This window comes from Fukomys damarensis, unplaced genomic scaffold (assembly GCF_012274545.1).
Source record: "Fukomys damarensis isolate Sample0158 unplaced genomic scaffold, DMR_v1.0_HiC HiC_scaffold_9, whole genome shotgun sequence".
Lineage (NCBI taxonomy): Eukaryota > Metazoa > Chordata > Mammalia > Rodentia > Bathyergidae > Fukomys > Fukomys damarensis.
In genome coordinates, this window is record NW_022900921.1 from 5542225 (window position 1) to 5558480 (window position 16256).

General features: G+C 50.2%; 1 protein-coding gene across 1 annotated transcript in view; it reads right to left on the reverse strand.

Annotated features, from left to right (window-relative positions):
* The window catches only part of Fat2 (FAT atypical cadherin 2), a 118228-nt gene that overhangs the window by 26385 nt on the left and 75587 nt on the right, over positions 1-16256 (reverse strand). Inside the window, exons 11-16 of the mRNA XM_033761574.1 lie at positions 10655-14713; positions 8738-8934; positions 6863-7016; positions 4803-5036; positions 2131-2514; positions 330-544 (exon numbers count right to left, since the gene is read on the reverse strand). Coding sequence (XP_033617465.1) covers positions 330-544; positions 2131-2514; positions 4803-5036; positions 6863-7016; positions 8738-8934; positions 10655-14713 — 5243 coding nt within the window. The remainder of the gene's footprint in view (positions 1-329; positions 545-2130; positions 2515-4802; positions 5037-6862; positions 7017-8737; positions 8935-10654; positions 14714-16256) is intronic.

Genomic DNA, 16256 nt, shown 5'->3' on the forward strand with positions numbered 1-16256 from the left:
TTTTTTTTTTTTTTTTTTTTCGGTGCTGGGGATCACCCTTAGGACCTTGCACTTATGAGGCAGGCGGCGGCACCACTGAACTAAATCCCCAGCCCCAGTCTTTTCTCTTTGCTCTCCTGTCCCGCCAGGCTCTCAGAATCCAAATTTATCAGATGGCTCTGGTACGTCCTGCCACAAGTGATGCTTTGGCCGAGGAATTACCAGTCAGACCCAGATCTGCAGCATATTAACTTGATAAATTAATCTTCGCCCACAGATGACTGAGAGCAGGGGAGTGGGATAAGAGCCACCGAGCCCTCCCCAGGAAGCGTGAAGCTGCACACCCTTACCGTGAGGATGACATCGCCCACACCGGCATTTTCCAGGACCCTCGCGCTGTACAGCTCCTTGGGGAACCGGGGGCGGTGTTCGTTGACATCGGTGATGTTGACCACAACCGTGGTCACGTCACTGAGGGAGGAAGCGGCCTTACGGCTGCACTCGATGGACAGAAAGTACCTGGGACTTGTCTCGAAGTCCAGGCTCCTGTTGACATACAGGATCCCTGAAGGAAAAGGAAGAACAGAGGGGTCCTGAGCCAGCTCTGGGAGAGGCAGCACAAAGGGCTAGCAGAGGGGCTTTCCTTCAGTGGCTCCCCTTCGACGTCCCCCTTCCCCTTCTCCCTCGTCTTTCCCTTCATCTTCTTTCGTTCTTTCTCTAATTCCTAACAGCTGTGTTTCCCTCATTTATTTCTGTGACATCTTTCTTGAATCTGTGATGCTACACTGATCTCCTTCAGATCTGCGCTGGAGGGATCAGGATGACAACAACCGAATTCACTGTCAATCTCAGCACTGAAACACAAACTGGCCAGCTGTTACTGTCTATAAGGCGGTTCGCACACAGTGCTCACGCAGCATGGTTGATCTGATTGGTGACTTAACCTGATCACAGCTTTTGATCCAAAATCCCTGTGACTCACAGGGAATAAGGAGGCTAGAGGCTTGTGCTTTATGATATTATAAATCTGCAAGCAGGCAATCCAAACTATGGAAAATTCAACCCGCCACCTGACTCAAAATATTTCATTAAAAAATTGGCAGGAAGGAATAGAGGGAGAAGGTTAGTGTTGGAAAGATTCAGGTTATGCTGTGGATCACCTGGATGTAGTACACACACTTTGGGGTGCTGACAGACCAACTTTAAAAACAAATTTATGAGATAACCTGAAAAGTCGTTCGGCTGGGTATTAGATTATATTAAGGAATCATTACTTTTTAGGTGTGATAAAGGTATGGTGGTTTGGGTTATGAAAGGAGTTGTTAGAGATTCATACAAATGTGTTTGTAAGTGAAATGACACCGTGTCTGGATAGGCTTTGAAAGTCCTCACTGGGTAGGAACATACAGTGGGAGGGGAGGGGACCCTCTGGTGTGGTCCCGTAGCCCATGCGTGATGTATTTAGAAATAACTAAAGGTCCAAAGTCTCCCACACAGATACAGGTCTGAGGCAAATGTAGGCACACTGATTTGGGCATTGCCGTCTGTGGCCTGGGACTGAGATACTGCACTGTGCCCCTGTAGGTATGAACAGTTACCACGTGCCCATGCGAAAGCTTTAAAAAGAAATTAACTTCTGAGTGCTGTTATTGGACAGGAGGAGGGGAACTGGGGGTAATGATGGGATGAAAATGATAAAGACATCATTTTCATGTATGAGAATACCATTCTGAATCCCAGTATTTTGTAAAATTAATAGACACTCATTTAAAAATACATTAAAATTAACTTCTGGAAATGGAGGAATGAAACAAATCTCAGCAGAGGATGGGTGTGAGGCTGAAAAATAAAGATCAAACCAGACTTATGTGCATAATGATCGAAACTGGGGAAACATTATACTGTTTCTTCTGTGTTTAAAATCTCCATACTAAAAACTTAAATACACCGCTCAGTGCTAAGGTGGCTGTGCTTGGCTGTGTTAGGAGGTGGAACATCAGACTATGTAGGGAGGCCCTCGGGTGAGCTGCTGCCGACTGCCCTGGGCTGAGATCCACGGTGCAGCTGGCCGGGGCTGATGCCAGGAAGCCGGAAGCCACCAAGGTGGGGGAGGCGGGAGTCCTGGATCCCCACCGACCGGCCTGCGCTCACCTGTGCTGGCGTCCAGGCGGAAGCGGCCCTGCTCATTTCCGCCCACGATGCGGTAGCCGCTCTTCTCCGCCCCAGGCCGGGTGAGGGAGGCCAGGGATAGCACCTGGGCGCCGGGCGGGACGTCCTCGCGAACCTGCAGGCCGTGCTCGGCGGTGAGGAACACCGGCAGGTAATCTTCCAGGCCCACCACGGAGACCGACACGGTGCCCAGCGCGGACATCGGCCTCGGAGCGCCCAGGTCCGACGCCTGCACTGTGAGCTCCAGCACCGCCTGGGGTCTCGCCTGCAGGGGCTTCTCCAGCCGGATCACGCCGGTGGCGGGGTCGATGGAAAACTGGCCTTCGGCAGAATCGGTCAGCGAGTAAACCACCTGAGCGTTGGCGCCTGCGGAGAACAAAGGCGCGATTCCAGGCTCTGCCTCAGCGGCACAGAGAGCCTGGGAGGGCAGAGAGGGGCCCCCCAGAGTCCCTGGGAAGGCCAACAAGGCCAGCACATCAGGAGTGAGGGACTCAAGCCAGGACGCAGGAGGAAGGTTTTTGCTGGGGGATGGAACTGCAGTCTGCAAACCTATCAAACCTCCTGAAAATGTTAGGGGGGACTGTGGCCCGATTCCAGTTTATACGTGAAAGGTGAGCACCTGGCTTGTGGGAGAACCGTTCTGTGTCTTGGTTGCACACAAATGTGCATGACACTGTACCACACAGACCCGGGGAAATGGGGATGAGGCCCAGGCCAGGGAGCGGTACTGTTCAGGGTCCACTTCCTGGTTTTGGAGTATTTACTACAGCAGTGTAATATGCTGGCCCTGGGAAACTGGGTGACAAGTGCTCTCTCAGTGCTACTTTTGCAATTTCTGATGAGTCTATAATATGTCAAAGAAGTGTGAATTTACACGCATTAAAGGCACCACGTGCTGTGCAACTGCTGTGTTTATGCGTCTTTAGGGAGGGACCAGATTTTTCAAGACAAAGGGAGATGCAGACATTACCCACCGCACTTGGAATATTTGGGTTAGAATAACCAGGGGTTAATGGTAAACTAGCGTGAGGCCAGAGAATGGGTCCTAAAAGGCAGATAGGATCTGAAATCCTGGGGTTGAAGGAACTCAGGCTCTTCCACCCAGAAAGGGAGGCTTGGGGCTGGAACTAATAGTCACCATCTCCTAGTATCAGAAGGGCCGCCGGTCAGGGGTTAGAAGTCCCCTTGTTTGGGGTTTAGAAGCTACAGGATTGCAGAGGGCTGAGACCAGGACTGGCAGGTATCAGCACAGAAGACACTGGCGCTTGGTAATTGTCCTAGGAACCCTGGAGGGAAGGGGGCTGCCTGGGAAATAGGGAGCTTTGTCACTGCACATGCGGGTGCAACGGCCAGTGCAGCACGTATAGGACGCCATAGGCCCTGGATGAAGAGCAGAGGCAGCGGTTAATGGGTCACTCCGGCTGCTTGCAAATCCAGGCTGCATCTCGTACCTGTTACTCCCGGTCTCAGCTTTCCCAGGACCCTGCATTTCTCCAAAATCTCTCACTTTCTTCACTACCAAGCTAAAGCTCACTTCCTATAGAATTTGTATATTTAAAAAATGCAGACTGTTTTGACCCTACTTTTATCATCCTCCTCATGGACCCCAAGGGCATTTTTTAGTCTACTTCAACTATGAAATTTGATTCAGGAAGAGGGGACCACGACGGAATAGCCCTTCACGGTAGACGGTGTAATTGGTACAATGTGGAACAAATACCCTCTGATGAAACCGATCTGCTTTATGCTACAGTTTCAATGTGCTCCCCACGAGTTCATGTATTAGAAATGTGAGCCTGCAATTTATGCGTTAATGCCATTTGGAAGGGGGCCTTTGGTAGATAACTGGGATTCCATGAGGTGAGTGAGACCAAGGTGAAATACTTGCTCTGCTGCTCCATGTGATGGAGTCTGCCATGTTATGATGCGGCCAGAGGTCCCTGTCGTACGGTGAACAGATGCCAGCACCATGCTTTTAACTTTCCAGCCTCCCAAACCATGTGACTAATAAACTTCTACTGTTTATCAGTTATCTAGCCTGTGGTATTCAGTCATAGCAGCAGAAAACAGGCTAAGATACCTTCTAAGTTTGAAAAGAGAAAGGAGTAACTCCAATGGAAATAATGCCATTAAAATGAAAACATAGGGCCGGGGATGTAGCTCAGTGGTTCTGCCGCCTGCCTCATAAGCGTAAGGTCCCAAGTTCCATCCCCAGATCAAAAAAAAAAAATCCCATAAAACATTGAAAGTGGTTCAACCTCACTGTACAGAAATTAATCAAAGAATTTAAGAGGCTGAATGGAATTAGTGCCAAAATTTTCTCTTTGGGGCTAAATTAATTAAAGCTGAATAATTCTCATCAGTACATTTCAGATTAAATGTATATATTCAAAATGGCCTTGAGAAAAAAAACGCCCTAGAATTCCAGTGAGAGTATTCCAAGTTTTCCAGGTCTAAGCGCAGGCTAAAATTCCTTGTACCTGCTTCAAAACATTGCGAACATCGTTTTTCACGTTGCACTTAGGTGGACAGATAGGTCCCACTTTGCCGCTCTCACACACTCAGTGTGGAGGGACAGTCCTTACTGGTACCGAAGAGACAGAGATAGAGCTGAGTCCTCAGAAGCAGCCATGGCCTCTGGTCCTCACACTCACCGTGGTCAGGGTCCCGGGCGAACACCACAGCCACAGGGGTTTTGGCTGTGGTGTTGTCGAAGACGGCCACAGCGCAGTGGGCCGGGAAGAACCGTGGGGCGTTGTCGTTTACGTCTTCCACGTGGACGGTCACATCCGCCTGGCACGATCGCCCACCTCCATCGGCCGCCTTAGCAACGAGGCTGTACGTGTCCTTTCTTTCTCGGTCTAGGGCTGTGCGTGTGGTCAGCTCCCCTGGCCAGAGAAAGGACAGAAACTGAGCTTCCTCTGGGACAAATCAGCCCAGCATGTGGCTTCTGCAGAGTGGCCCGGGAGAGGCCCTCCACGCGAAGGGCCAGCCTGGGAACAAGCAGTCAGGAAAGCACTTCCTCCCTCGTCCCGGCACCTGCCTGCTTCATCCTCCTGCCGAACACAACCACCACCGCCAGCAACCATGTGGGAGCATCAGCAGCAGGAAACAAACAGGCTCTTCAAAAGGCCAGTTAGGCAATTTATAATAATAAAATGTTTATCTTTTGGCCAGTAACTTCATTCCCACACAATAATGAACCCACAGATTAAAATACATATATGAGGAAATTCTCTGCGGCAGTGTGTGTAATAGCAATGCACTGAAGTCTTCCTGAGTGTCTTTCAAAGAGGGACTAATGAAGTGGGTTGTGACTTAGCCACATGGCAAAGTATTATGCAATTAGAAGCGAATTATGATGGAGCTTTATTCCGGCCTGGGAAATGTCCGCAACACACTTATAAGTGAATCAGAGCAAGTTGCAGAGTAGCAGTGTGTTTTCAAGAGACAGGGAGAGTTTAGAGCTGTGTGGGAAAAGCATTCTGACAGGACAAACATCTAGCGTCCTTATCTTGGGCGGAGGGTCTTATTGCGTGGAGTGGGCAGTTTCCTCAGAACACACAGCTATACGGTTTGAATCCGGGACAGTGAGCGTGTATTATCTGCATATTTTCCAACACTGCCCCGTTTATTTTTCTTTCAAGTCCTCACTGATCATCCTGCAGCTGAGCAAACAGCCACAAACAGAGGGAGATTAGGTAACCTCTGCAGCCACGCGGTATTCCCATGCCAGGGTCAGGAACACAGCACGGTCCCCCGGGCTGTCCTGGGACACCCCTCTCCCGGGCCACTTCCCTGCCTTGGAATCTCTGATTCATCTCTCGAGCTACAGGATGTAAGCAAGTGTCAGCAGCTGGCCCCTGGGACCCTGGCTTTGCCCCTGCCCATTCCCCACTGCTCCTCAGCAGCAGCGGGACAGGAATGGCACCCGGGGCTGGCTGCACTCCCAAGGAGACACAGCGCAACCTGCAGGGTGTCCACGGCCTGTGCTTCCCACTGACCGCTGGCACCTAATCAGTAGCAATGACAGTGGTAGCCACGTCCACCGAGTCCTCGGCCTGGGCTTGGGCTTCACGTGCTCAGTGCTCTGAGCCTCACAAAAGCCCCACAGATGTACGGTGTCACTGTGCAGCACCGCCTTGAGATTCTCCTCGGGCACGAGGCCCACGTCCTCTGATGGTGGCATCTGGCCCCTCCTAAGAGCACCTCATCCTTGTCCTCTCCTCCCACCCTCTGTCACTAGTTTCCGGCCCTCTGTCTCTCTCACCTTTCCCCAGCCCAAGGCCCTTGAAGGAAATTCTCTTTCATCCTCGAATGCCCTCTCGAGCTCCCTCCCCCCAGTTCAGTCCTGTGTACGTCATTTCCACACACAGTGGCGTTTCTTCGGGGAAGTTTTACCCAACTCTGCTCCCCAGCCCGGGTCAAGGTTACAACTCAAAGTCACATTCCGAAGCATTAACTCAATGACAGTCTTTCTCATTAGGGTCGAAAGCCCCGGCTCTTGTCTTTGCAGCCTACGGATTCTATCCCCAGCATCTAGTACAGTGCATGGCACATGGTGCCCATGTACGGGTTTGTTTGACATGTTTGCTGGGAGACGGACGGAGGGGTTGGTTAATTTCTGCTTCTTCTCCAAAGCCCTCCCATGGCACTGGGCACTTGGCATTCGGCAGAAAGCTGTGAGCTCAGTCCTGCAGCTCAGGAAACCCACCTGTGTGAGGGTCCAGCTTGAATTCCTGTGACCCAGGGCCATGCAGAGAATACGTGATCTGGGCATTGGTATCAACGTCCGAGTCTGTGGCGGAAACTTTCAGAACGAAGGCTCCGGGGGGCACATCTTCACGGACTCTGCTGGCGTAGAGAAGCTGGAGATGGAAAGAGGTACGCTCAGATCCAGAGAGGGGAAGGGGGCAGAGAGGAGAGCAGCAACAGACTAAACGAATAGAGACGGACAGAGACAGAAAGAGGGGAGCAGAGAGAGGGAGGAAGGACAACGGAGGGAAGAAAAAGGGTAAGGAAAAGGGAGATTAAGAGGGATGGCAAGAGAACAAGTCAGAAAAGAAGGGACATGAGTGACAATTCCACCACACAAGAGCCTACTCTACCACGGTTCCCGAGGAAGGCAGAAGTCTGGGCCCAACACCTGAGTCCCACAGAAGTTCAGATCAAGCCACTCCAGGCCTCATTCCCCGCTCAGGACGAGGCCCAGGGTCGAATGCTGGCTGTTGAGCCAGTCCGGACCCCAGTGCCCTGTGGCCTGCTGCACCCTTGTCCATGGCAGTGTCCTCATGGCCTGCTGGGGCTGGCAGGGGACAGGCTGGGTTCTCTGAACTCATTCTCCTCCTTGGCTGGCCGGGGCCTCCAAGCATCCGGTCTCCACCACAGCAGGTTAAGCAAGCTTGGCCCTGTGCGCACTATGGGGGGAAGCATCCGGCCTGGCGGGCTGCGTGGAGATGGCTTCCCAGGCCGCTCTCCTCTGGCTCTTGGGAGGCTGCAGGCCTGGCTGGACAGGTCGTGGTGAGCCTGGCCCTGCCTTGCCCACCACGGGGAGGACGGAGGCTGCAGGAGGATGAGGGGAATGAGGAAGGAGACGCCATCTTTCTCTCCACTCTAAATGTGTTCACCTGGGAACCTGAAAGGACTTTTCCATGGGAGCTGAAGACCCAGGCTCTCTCTTCCTATTGAGCGTCTATGTGACCGGAGTGTGGAGGAGCAGAGGGACAGGTGACAGGACACCTGCACTCACATGTGTTGTAAGGTGTGTGCCTGCAGGTATGTGCACATGTAAACTGGAGATACACACACACACACACACACACGTGGGCATCCACATGGCAGAATCACACATTTTATAAAATAACAATGCTGACGGTTTAACTTTACCTGAAAACTCTGAAGTGATATAAATCCCTCCAAAGTTAAAAAATACTTTGTTAAAACATGTATTTAAAAACAAACTCTGTGACAATGACTCCTGGACTACACCCTCTAAAAAAGCGGTTCCTATCCTGCTAATCTCTCTCAAGCACCCCCTCCCCCATGTTTCACTCAACATTTTTCTCCATGGGAATTTTGGGGCTGAAGTACGTGGAGTCCTTAGTGAGTGTCTCTGACCAAATGGACCGGCCCCGCCCGCACGTCTGGGTCTGGGTCTAACCTGGATCCGGCACTGCCAAGCAGAGTGTGGCCGGGCTCATATACAGGCTACCGGGGAAGCGGGGGTGTCCCGGGATGGGTCCACAGCAGTGAGCCCGGCCGGCTGGTGTGCAGTGGGGTCTACAGGCAAGCGGCAGGCTGTGTGGAGGGGGTGTGTCACTTCCTCAGGAGCTGTGCAGAGAACTGAGCCTCTGTATGCAGTGTGGGGAGAGAGAGGCAGGCAGGGCACGGTTCCGGAAGAGCACAGCGTATACCGTGGGGTGGGACAAGGGACTGCCTGTCTCAGCCCGCGCCTTGGAGCACTAGGCTGAAGCCCACTCGGAGAAGCAAGTGAGGTCGGTGACAGCCAGCCCTGGAGATGCACCACTGCCTCTTCCTTCTTTCTCCAGCTCATCTACTTCCCTGCCCACTTCCCTCTTCGGGCTCTCACCTGTGCGCACTGAGGGCTGTTATCATTGACGTCCAGGACGAAGATCTCTACAGGGACCGAAGTCTGGAATTTGCCATCGGAAGCCGTGATTCTGAGCGAGTACTTGGCTGTGTGCTCTCGGTCCAGCGTCTTTCTCGAGGAGATCCTCCATTCATCCCCCACCTGGTGGATGCCAAACTGGCCCAGCGGGTCTCCCTCTGAAAAGATGGGGCAAAGCTTTCAGAAGCCAAGCAACAGAACAACCCAGACTGCATGAAAGTGGTGGCTGCCCACCTGACACTTCTTTTAGGGTTGCTGAGAAATTAAAAAATTCTCTTAACTAGGAACCTCTGATTTTATATCGAGTCAAGTGTTTTGGAATTATGAAAACTCTTCTGACTTTTTTTTTTTAGTACTGGGGATTGAACTTGGGTCCTTGCGCTTGCAAGGCAGGCACCTGAACCACTGAGCTAAATCCTTGGCCCTCTTCTGACTTTTTAAAGATCTGTTCAGTGAAACCTCAGCACAGGAAGCATAACTTCAAAATATGTGAGGCACAGGGGCAGGATTCTTACATTCTGAGGCCTGGAAGGCACTGGGGAAAGTTAAAAGTAAGAAAATTTCTGTTCTATACAACACAGGTCTAATACCTACAGCTATTCCGTGTGGAAGGGCGGGGAGTGACCAGAGACACTAAGCTTTCCAGGGTTTCATTCTAACTCTGATAGACCCAGTGGGAGTGTAGGAGGAGCTGTAGGTTTGCTTGGATGTCTTCCTTCCTCAGCACCCATCACTGGCAAGTATGTGGGAAGAGAGATCTGAATAATGTCATTTATTATCTTTTTCTGAGATTTTAAGGCTTTTAGATTTTCAAGTGTCTGGCATTACAAGGTGATAAAGTTCTATTTTTAAGGTTCTATTTTTCTAAGACTCTGTGTTTCACGCAACTCTGATTCTGTCTCCAGGAGTCCATGGCTTTTGGAACTTCAGACTCATAGCTACTTGGGGCAGCAGAAGGAGGCATTTTTATGAGAGCTGGATGAGACAGTGCAAGAAAATAGCCTCCAGGTGTCATGGTGCACACCTGTAATCCCAGCATTTGGGAGGCTGAAGCAGGAGGACTGCCATGAGTTTGAGGTCAGCTTGGGCTATGCATTCATTTCAAGACTGACCTGAACTACACATGAGACACTGTCTCAAAAAAGAAAAGAGATAAACAAGAGAGACAGGAAAAAAAGAGATAACTCTGGGTGGGTGAAGAAAAAAACCAGTTTGACTGTCTTACTCTTTGTATAAGGAGTTGGGTATTAAATTTTGAAAGAAGCATCCACCAAGGAAAGCAGCTTGTAGAGTATAATTTTAATCCCAGCCCTGACCCAAATTCAGGATAGGACTGTGGTTGAGTTTCTCCCCTGATCTGGGCCTTGGGTTTCCCATCTGTGCAATGAGACTGTGCTAGAATCCTATCTGAGGAAAGGCTGTCATGTCAACACGTAGGTCCTGTGATGGACAAAAAATCATTTTCCATCAGCCCCCAACTTACCCTGGGAAGGTCAGTACTCTATAAAGGCATCCCCTGGCAGAATTTTCATTGATTATACAACTGCTGGGGCCTTTTTCCATCCACTAGGAGAAGCTGACAGAGAAAGGCATGATCCTTACTTCACCTAAAATGATGAGACCCTCTTTGCTAAGTACTAATTCACAGGGCACCCTCAGAACGCCTTCCAGTTACATCTTGCCAGCATCCCCAGGAGGACAACAGATGGAGCAGTGGAGGTCCTAGGGGCTGAGTAATTTGCTCCCCCATACAAATTGGCCCTTCTAAAAAGTGGCAGAGCCAAGGTTTATGTGCACATCTTAGATCCACCTCTTAAGCCCACCCCTTGGTGGGCTTTGTCCAATGTATCCCAGCACCTCCAAGGTAGGTGTCCTTACCTGTGATGTAGCAGGTGACCTGTCTGTTCTGCTCGGAGACGTCGGCGTCCAGGGTCTTCAGAGTGGCCACAAGCTCCCCAGGCTCACTGTTCTCCACCACAGAGCCTCTGTAGTCTTCAGAAGCGAATTGAGGAGCGTTGTCATTTTCATCTGTAACGGAGACCTCAACCAGAGCCTGAGAGGACAGCTGAATAGTCTGCCCATGGTCGTGGGCTACCACGTGGAAACGATAGGTCTGCTGAGTCTCACAGTCGAGTTCCTTGAGAGTGGTAATCCAGCCGCTCTCACTGTCAATGGCAAAGAGCTGGTGGACATTGCTGCCTGGCTCCACGGACAGCCTGTAGCTCACTCGGCCATCATTCCCAGTGTCCTCATCATTGGCAGTCACTTGAATGACTGTAGTGCCCCCTGGCATGTTCTCAGTGAGGAAAGCTTTATAGGGATCCGCCTCAAACACCGGCCTGTTATCATTGACGTCTTTCACTTGGATGTGGACAGAGACCAAGGCCACCAACTCTATATCCTCGTGGGGACAATGTGCCATCAGGTCAATCTGGTACCACCTGATGGACTCGTGGTCCAAAGCCCTCCTCACTTTTAGGACTCCTGTATCTTGGTCCAAGGAGAAGACACCGTCCCTGTTGCTCTCTGCAGTGGTGCCCTGCACTAGACTGTAGATGACTGGATCTTGAGCTGCCGCTGCTTTCACAACTCCAATTTCAGACCCCACTGGAAGGTCTTCAGATGCAGGGAAAGTGTACAGAGGCTCAGAAAATTTGGGCAAGGGAACTTCATTAGAGACGACCTGAAGCTGAACTGGCACCCGAGAATTCCAGTGAGGAGGGCCGCCATCTTGGGCTTTGACTCTGAAGTGAAGGGTCTGGTTTTCCAGTCCTACCAGGCTCTCCTTCACCTTCACCACACCAGTGAGCTCATTGACATCGATGAGGTCATCAGCCAGGTCCTCCATCGGGTCTACCGAGTAGGTGACATCTGCATTCCGACCTTCATCTGCATCGTAGGCCAGCACCTGGATAACTGGGAAGTCCCTGCTGACATTCGACGGGACAGACAGAGTGTACCTAGACGCTTTGAACTGTGGAGCATTGTCATTTTCATCCGTGAGGATGATCTTTACAACGCAGAAGGCCACTTTTCCGCCTCCATCCCGAGCCATGACCTTAATAGCAATGACTCTTTCTGTTGAATTTTCCCGGTCCAGCTTTTGCAGAGTGGTGATCTGGCCACTTGGATTTATGGAGAACTTTTCACCAGCCAGCTTATTAATGATAGTGTAATCTACAGTGCCATAGGGTCCACTGTCTTTATCTATGGCCAGCAACTCGATCACCTTTGTTCCTTCCTTGGCGTTCTCTGCTAACTCTGCCTCATAAATGTGCTGCTGGAATTCTGGGCTGTACTTATTGGCATTTGTGGTGTTGATATACACAGGCACGGTTGCTTGGAAGACACCGTCTGAAGCACTGACCCTCAAACTGTAAGAAGGGTCCAGTTGCTTTTTGCAGAGGTTGAACGTAGAAATGACGCCCGATGATCTGTTAATGGAGAAGTGCCGGTCCTGATTGCCAGAAAGAATGAGGTACTCCAAGCGGGTGGCGTCTCTGCTGTCGGGGTCAAGAGCTTGGACTTTGAGAACCAGGTGTCCACAGGTGGCTAGCTCGCTGACACTGGCTTCATACTGAGGCTGTCTGAACTCTGGGGGGTTGTCATTGATGTCGGACACATTGACAACCACAAGGGTCTCGCCGGTGAGTGGAGGATTTCCTCTGTCCAGGGCCTGGACTTTCACATGAAAGTGTTGCTGGGCTTCGTAATCCAGTTCTTGAAGTGTGACTATCTCCCCTGTGCTCCCGTTGATCTGGAAGAACTTAGAAACATCTGAGCCATCCTCCACGATCTGATAGGAGACATCACGGTTCTGCCCCGAGTCCTGGTCAGAAGCCAAGAGTTGGATCACAGGGGTGTGAGCAGGCAAGCCTTCTGAGACCGAAGTGGTGTACACCAACTGGGAAAAAGTTGGAGGATTATCATTGACGTCCTCTACCAAGACTTCCACTGTAGCTTCAGAAAATGACCCTAGAGCTGTGTCTGTGGCTCTGACTGTGAATACATGTTTGCTCTCAGACTCATAGTCCAAGGGTCCCGTCACTGTGAGAACACCGGTCTTAAAGTCAGTAGTGAAGAGCGTCAGTGACTCTTCCTCCACAATATTATAGATAAGCCTGAGTCCTTCAGGACTCCGGGCCTGGGTGTGGAGAATGGGGGTGTGGAGTGTGATGTTTTCAGGGACTCTGACTTTGTAATAAGGACTCTGAAACAGTGGGTTGGATTTATTTCTCACCGTGACAAGTACTTCTGCCTCTGTCTGGAGGGATGGGCTTCCTCCATCCTGAGCGATGACTCTGAGGCGATATTTATTTAAAGCTTGATAATCAAAGGGTTTCTTGAGTGATATGTCCCCAACATAGGGGTCAATTCGGAAATACGTGTGATCTTCCGTAAATGCGTATGTGACCGTCCCATTTGCCCCCAAGTCCTTGTCAGTGGCGCACACCTGAAAGAGGACATCCCCTGGCTCTGTGCCATCTTGAACGACTGTGTAATATGGCAGATGCTTAAACTCGGGGGCGTTGTCATTGACATCCTCAACAGAGACTCTAACCAGAGCCCGAGCCACCCGCTGAGGGGCCCGATCGTCCCTCACTTCCACCACCACCTCGTGAATGTCCTGCTGCTCTCGGTCAAAGGCCACTCCTCTGGTTTGCAGCACACCTGCCGACCTGACCATGTGAAACAGATCTGTGCCATTTAAGAGAAAGTAGGAAAGGGTGTCATTCAGAAGACTTCCCTGGACTGCGAAAATCACCAGTGCCTTTCTATCCTGCGCATTCTCCTTCACCCCTGCCCCGTAGACATCCTGATCAAATCGCAAACTTGTGTCGAGGACCTGGGTCAGAGAAATTTTTACCAGTGCCGTATCTTGATACAGACCATCCGAAGCCCTAACGGTGAGCTTCCGAGAAAGCCCCAGAACAGCGGGATTCAGCACAGATACGCAACCGGTGACGGGATGAAGGGCAACGGCTCTGTCAGCATTGCCAGTTTTGATGCTGTAGGTGACTTCTGAGTCATCGTCACTGGCCCTCACGGTGAGAAGCTCCATCCCGAAATGCACGGGCCCCACAACTGCGGCTTCATATATCTGTTCTGCGAACCTGGGAGGAGAGTCGTTCACGTTCCGGATATAGATGATGACCCTGGCAGGCTTGGGTGCAAAGAGGACGGGGCTCCCTTGGTCGTGGACGTAGACGTCGAACTGGAAGAGGGGCCTGCTCTCGTAATCCATCTCAGATGTAATGATCAGGGTTCCCATGCTAGGATCTATTTTGAAAAACTTCGAGGCATCCGGATCCAAAATTTTATAGACCAACAAGGCATTAGCTTCCTCGTCCTTGTCAGAGGCACAAACCACAAAGGGACTGTTGTCTTCAGCCATGATCATGCTGTACAGTGGAGCTGCTTCACTGATTTGGCCCACAAAGGTTGAATTTAAGAACATGGGCGCATTGTCATTTTCATCAATGATGTACACAAGCACCACGATGTCACTAAAGGCCCCCGCCATATTGCTGCCTCGGATTTTCAGCTGATAGGAGGAGATTTTCTCATGGTCTAAGTTCTTCTGGGTGGAAATGAGGCCAGAATAGGAGTTCATGGAGAATACACCATCCTTGTTTCCCTCTCTTAACTCGTAGGTAACTTCAGAGGGGCTCGCGGCAGAGACCAGGAGGACTGGTGAGCCAACAGAGACTGATTCTGGGACTTCCACGAAGTACTCAGCGCTTGAAAAGATGGGGGCGCTGCTGTCTGAGGGATGGACGTGAACGACCACCGTAGCCAGCTCATGTCTCGGCGGGGAGCCCCGATCTTCGGCCTTCACTGTCAAAGTGTGCCGGACGTGATTTGCCCGGTTGAGTTTCCGGGCTACGGTGACGATGCCTCGCAGGATGTCGATGTCGAATAAATCCTCACTGTTCCCTGAAACAGGAGATGAGACGAACTGAAACTTGTCACGCTCTCGAGAGACGCCAGCTAGGGTTTCTAGAGCAGTGAAGAGGCCACCACCACACTAGGACAGGGCAAAATCTGCATTCCATACCATGCTAGATTCCGTGTGACACAGGGGACGGGGCAGGTGTCCACTTTGTACCATTCTCAATGCAGAGCACATACAAGGTGCAGCCTCGTAAATGGCAACTCCAATCACTCCTACATCTCTGAGACACGACATACACTACAAATCAAAGCCATAATAGGTCTTTGAAGCCTGGAAAGGAGACCTATAGTTTGTGGGAAAGGCACATGGCACCCGACTTGCAGTGGGCACTTTAACAGGAAAAGCTTTAGTTACCTTCATTGCCATTCGTGAGCACGGTATGCTTTGTACGTAACAGCTTTGGTTACCTGGTTATATACTTACAAGATGAAACTGAACATGGAATCACAGACTGCCAAAATGCACAAGGATTTTTTTAAACTACCTCGTCTGTTCCCTCTGTGGTCTCTAGTGGGAAAGTCCTCTGCTGGTTTTACAGTCTGTGGAGAGACCTCTGGGGAGAGACTGAATAGAAGACCCAGATCTTGACACTTGTGTATCAGCACCTTCCACACCTATCTCTTTCTTCCTCTCTCTCTCTCTCCCTCTCTCCCTCCCTCCCTCCTTTTCTTTTCTTTTATTTTGGGGATTGAGCCCAGGGCCTTCACACCGACACCATCAACCCTTTTAATTTTTTTTTTTCTTGTTTTGAGAAAGGGTCTTAGGATGTCTCTCATTGTTCAGGGTAGGCTTGAACTCAATTCTCTTGTCTCAGCCTCCCAGAGTGCTGGGATTACAGCTTTGTGCCACCACGCGTAGCTCACAGTTATCTTTTTAAAATTTAAGGCATTTTCACATCACCTTAATAATTTTTTATCATCCAGCCACTGCCCACATGATTTTATCATATTTTTTACTGGATATTTCCCTTTAAAAATGATTTGCTCTTAAAATTTGATAAATATTTTTAAAAGATAACTTTATATTGCTACTTTAAAAAAATCACCACATCATAAATCAGAGCTATGTTAAAACAAATCAATGAAAAAAATCTAGATGCAATCTAAAGTGTGCAGGCCTGAGACCTATCATCTTTCTCTGATCAAAACAAAGAGTAACACCAAGACCTGTCATGTAAAGGAACAAGATCCCAATAATGAATGTAACTGTACTATATACCTAAAATGTACCAATAAACTCAATGAGGGGAAAAAAAAAACCAAAAAAACTTGTTACCAAAGAGTAACAAGTGTCAAGAAGACTAAGGGCATTCTGGTACCCGACTGAGGCTTTGTCTTCATTTGATCAGGAAGCCTCAAAGAGAATCAAAAAGCAAGTGCTTTCTTCACCCTGGCTCCCTTATTCAGTGCCATGGCTGAGAAACACCCAGACCAGCTTGCTCACCACTGGAAGTACAGGTCTTATACTCCAGGGGACATTTTTCATTCCCTTTAACACATGGTACAATTATTTTATGACCTCTGT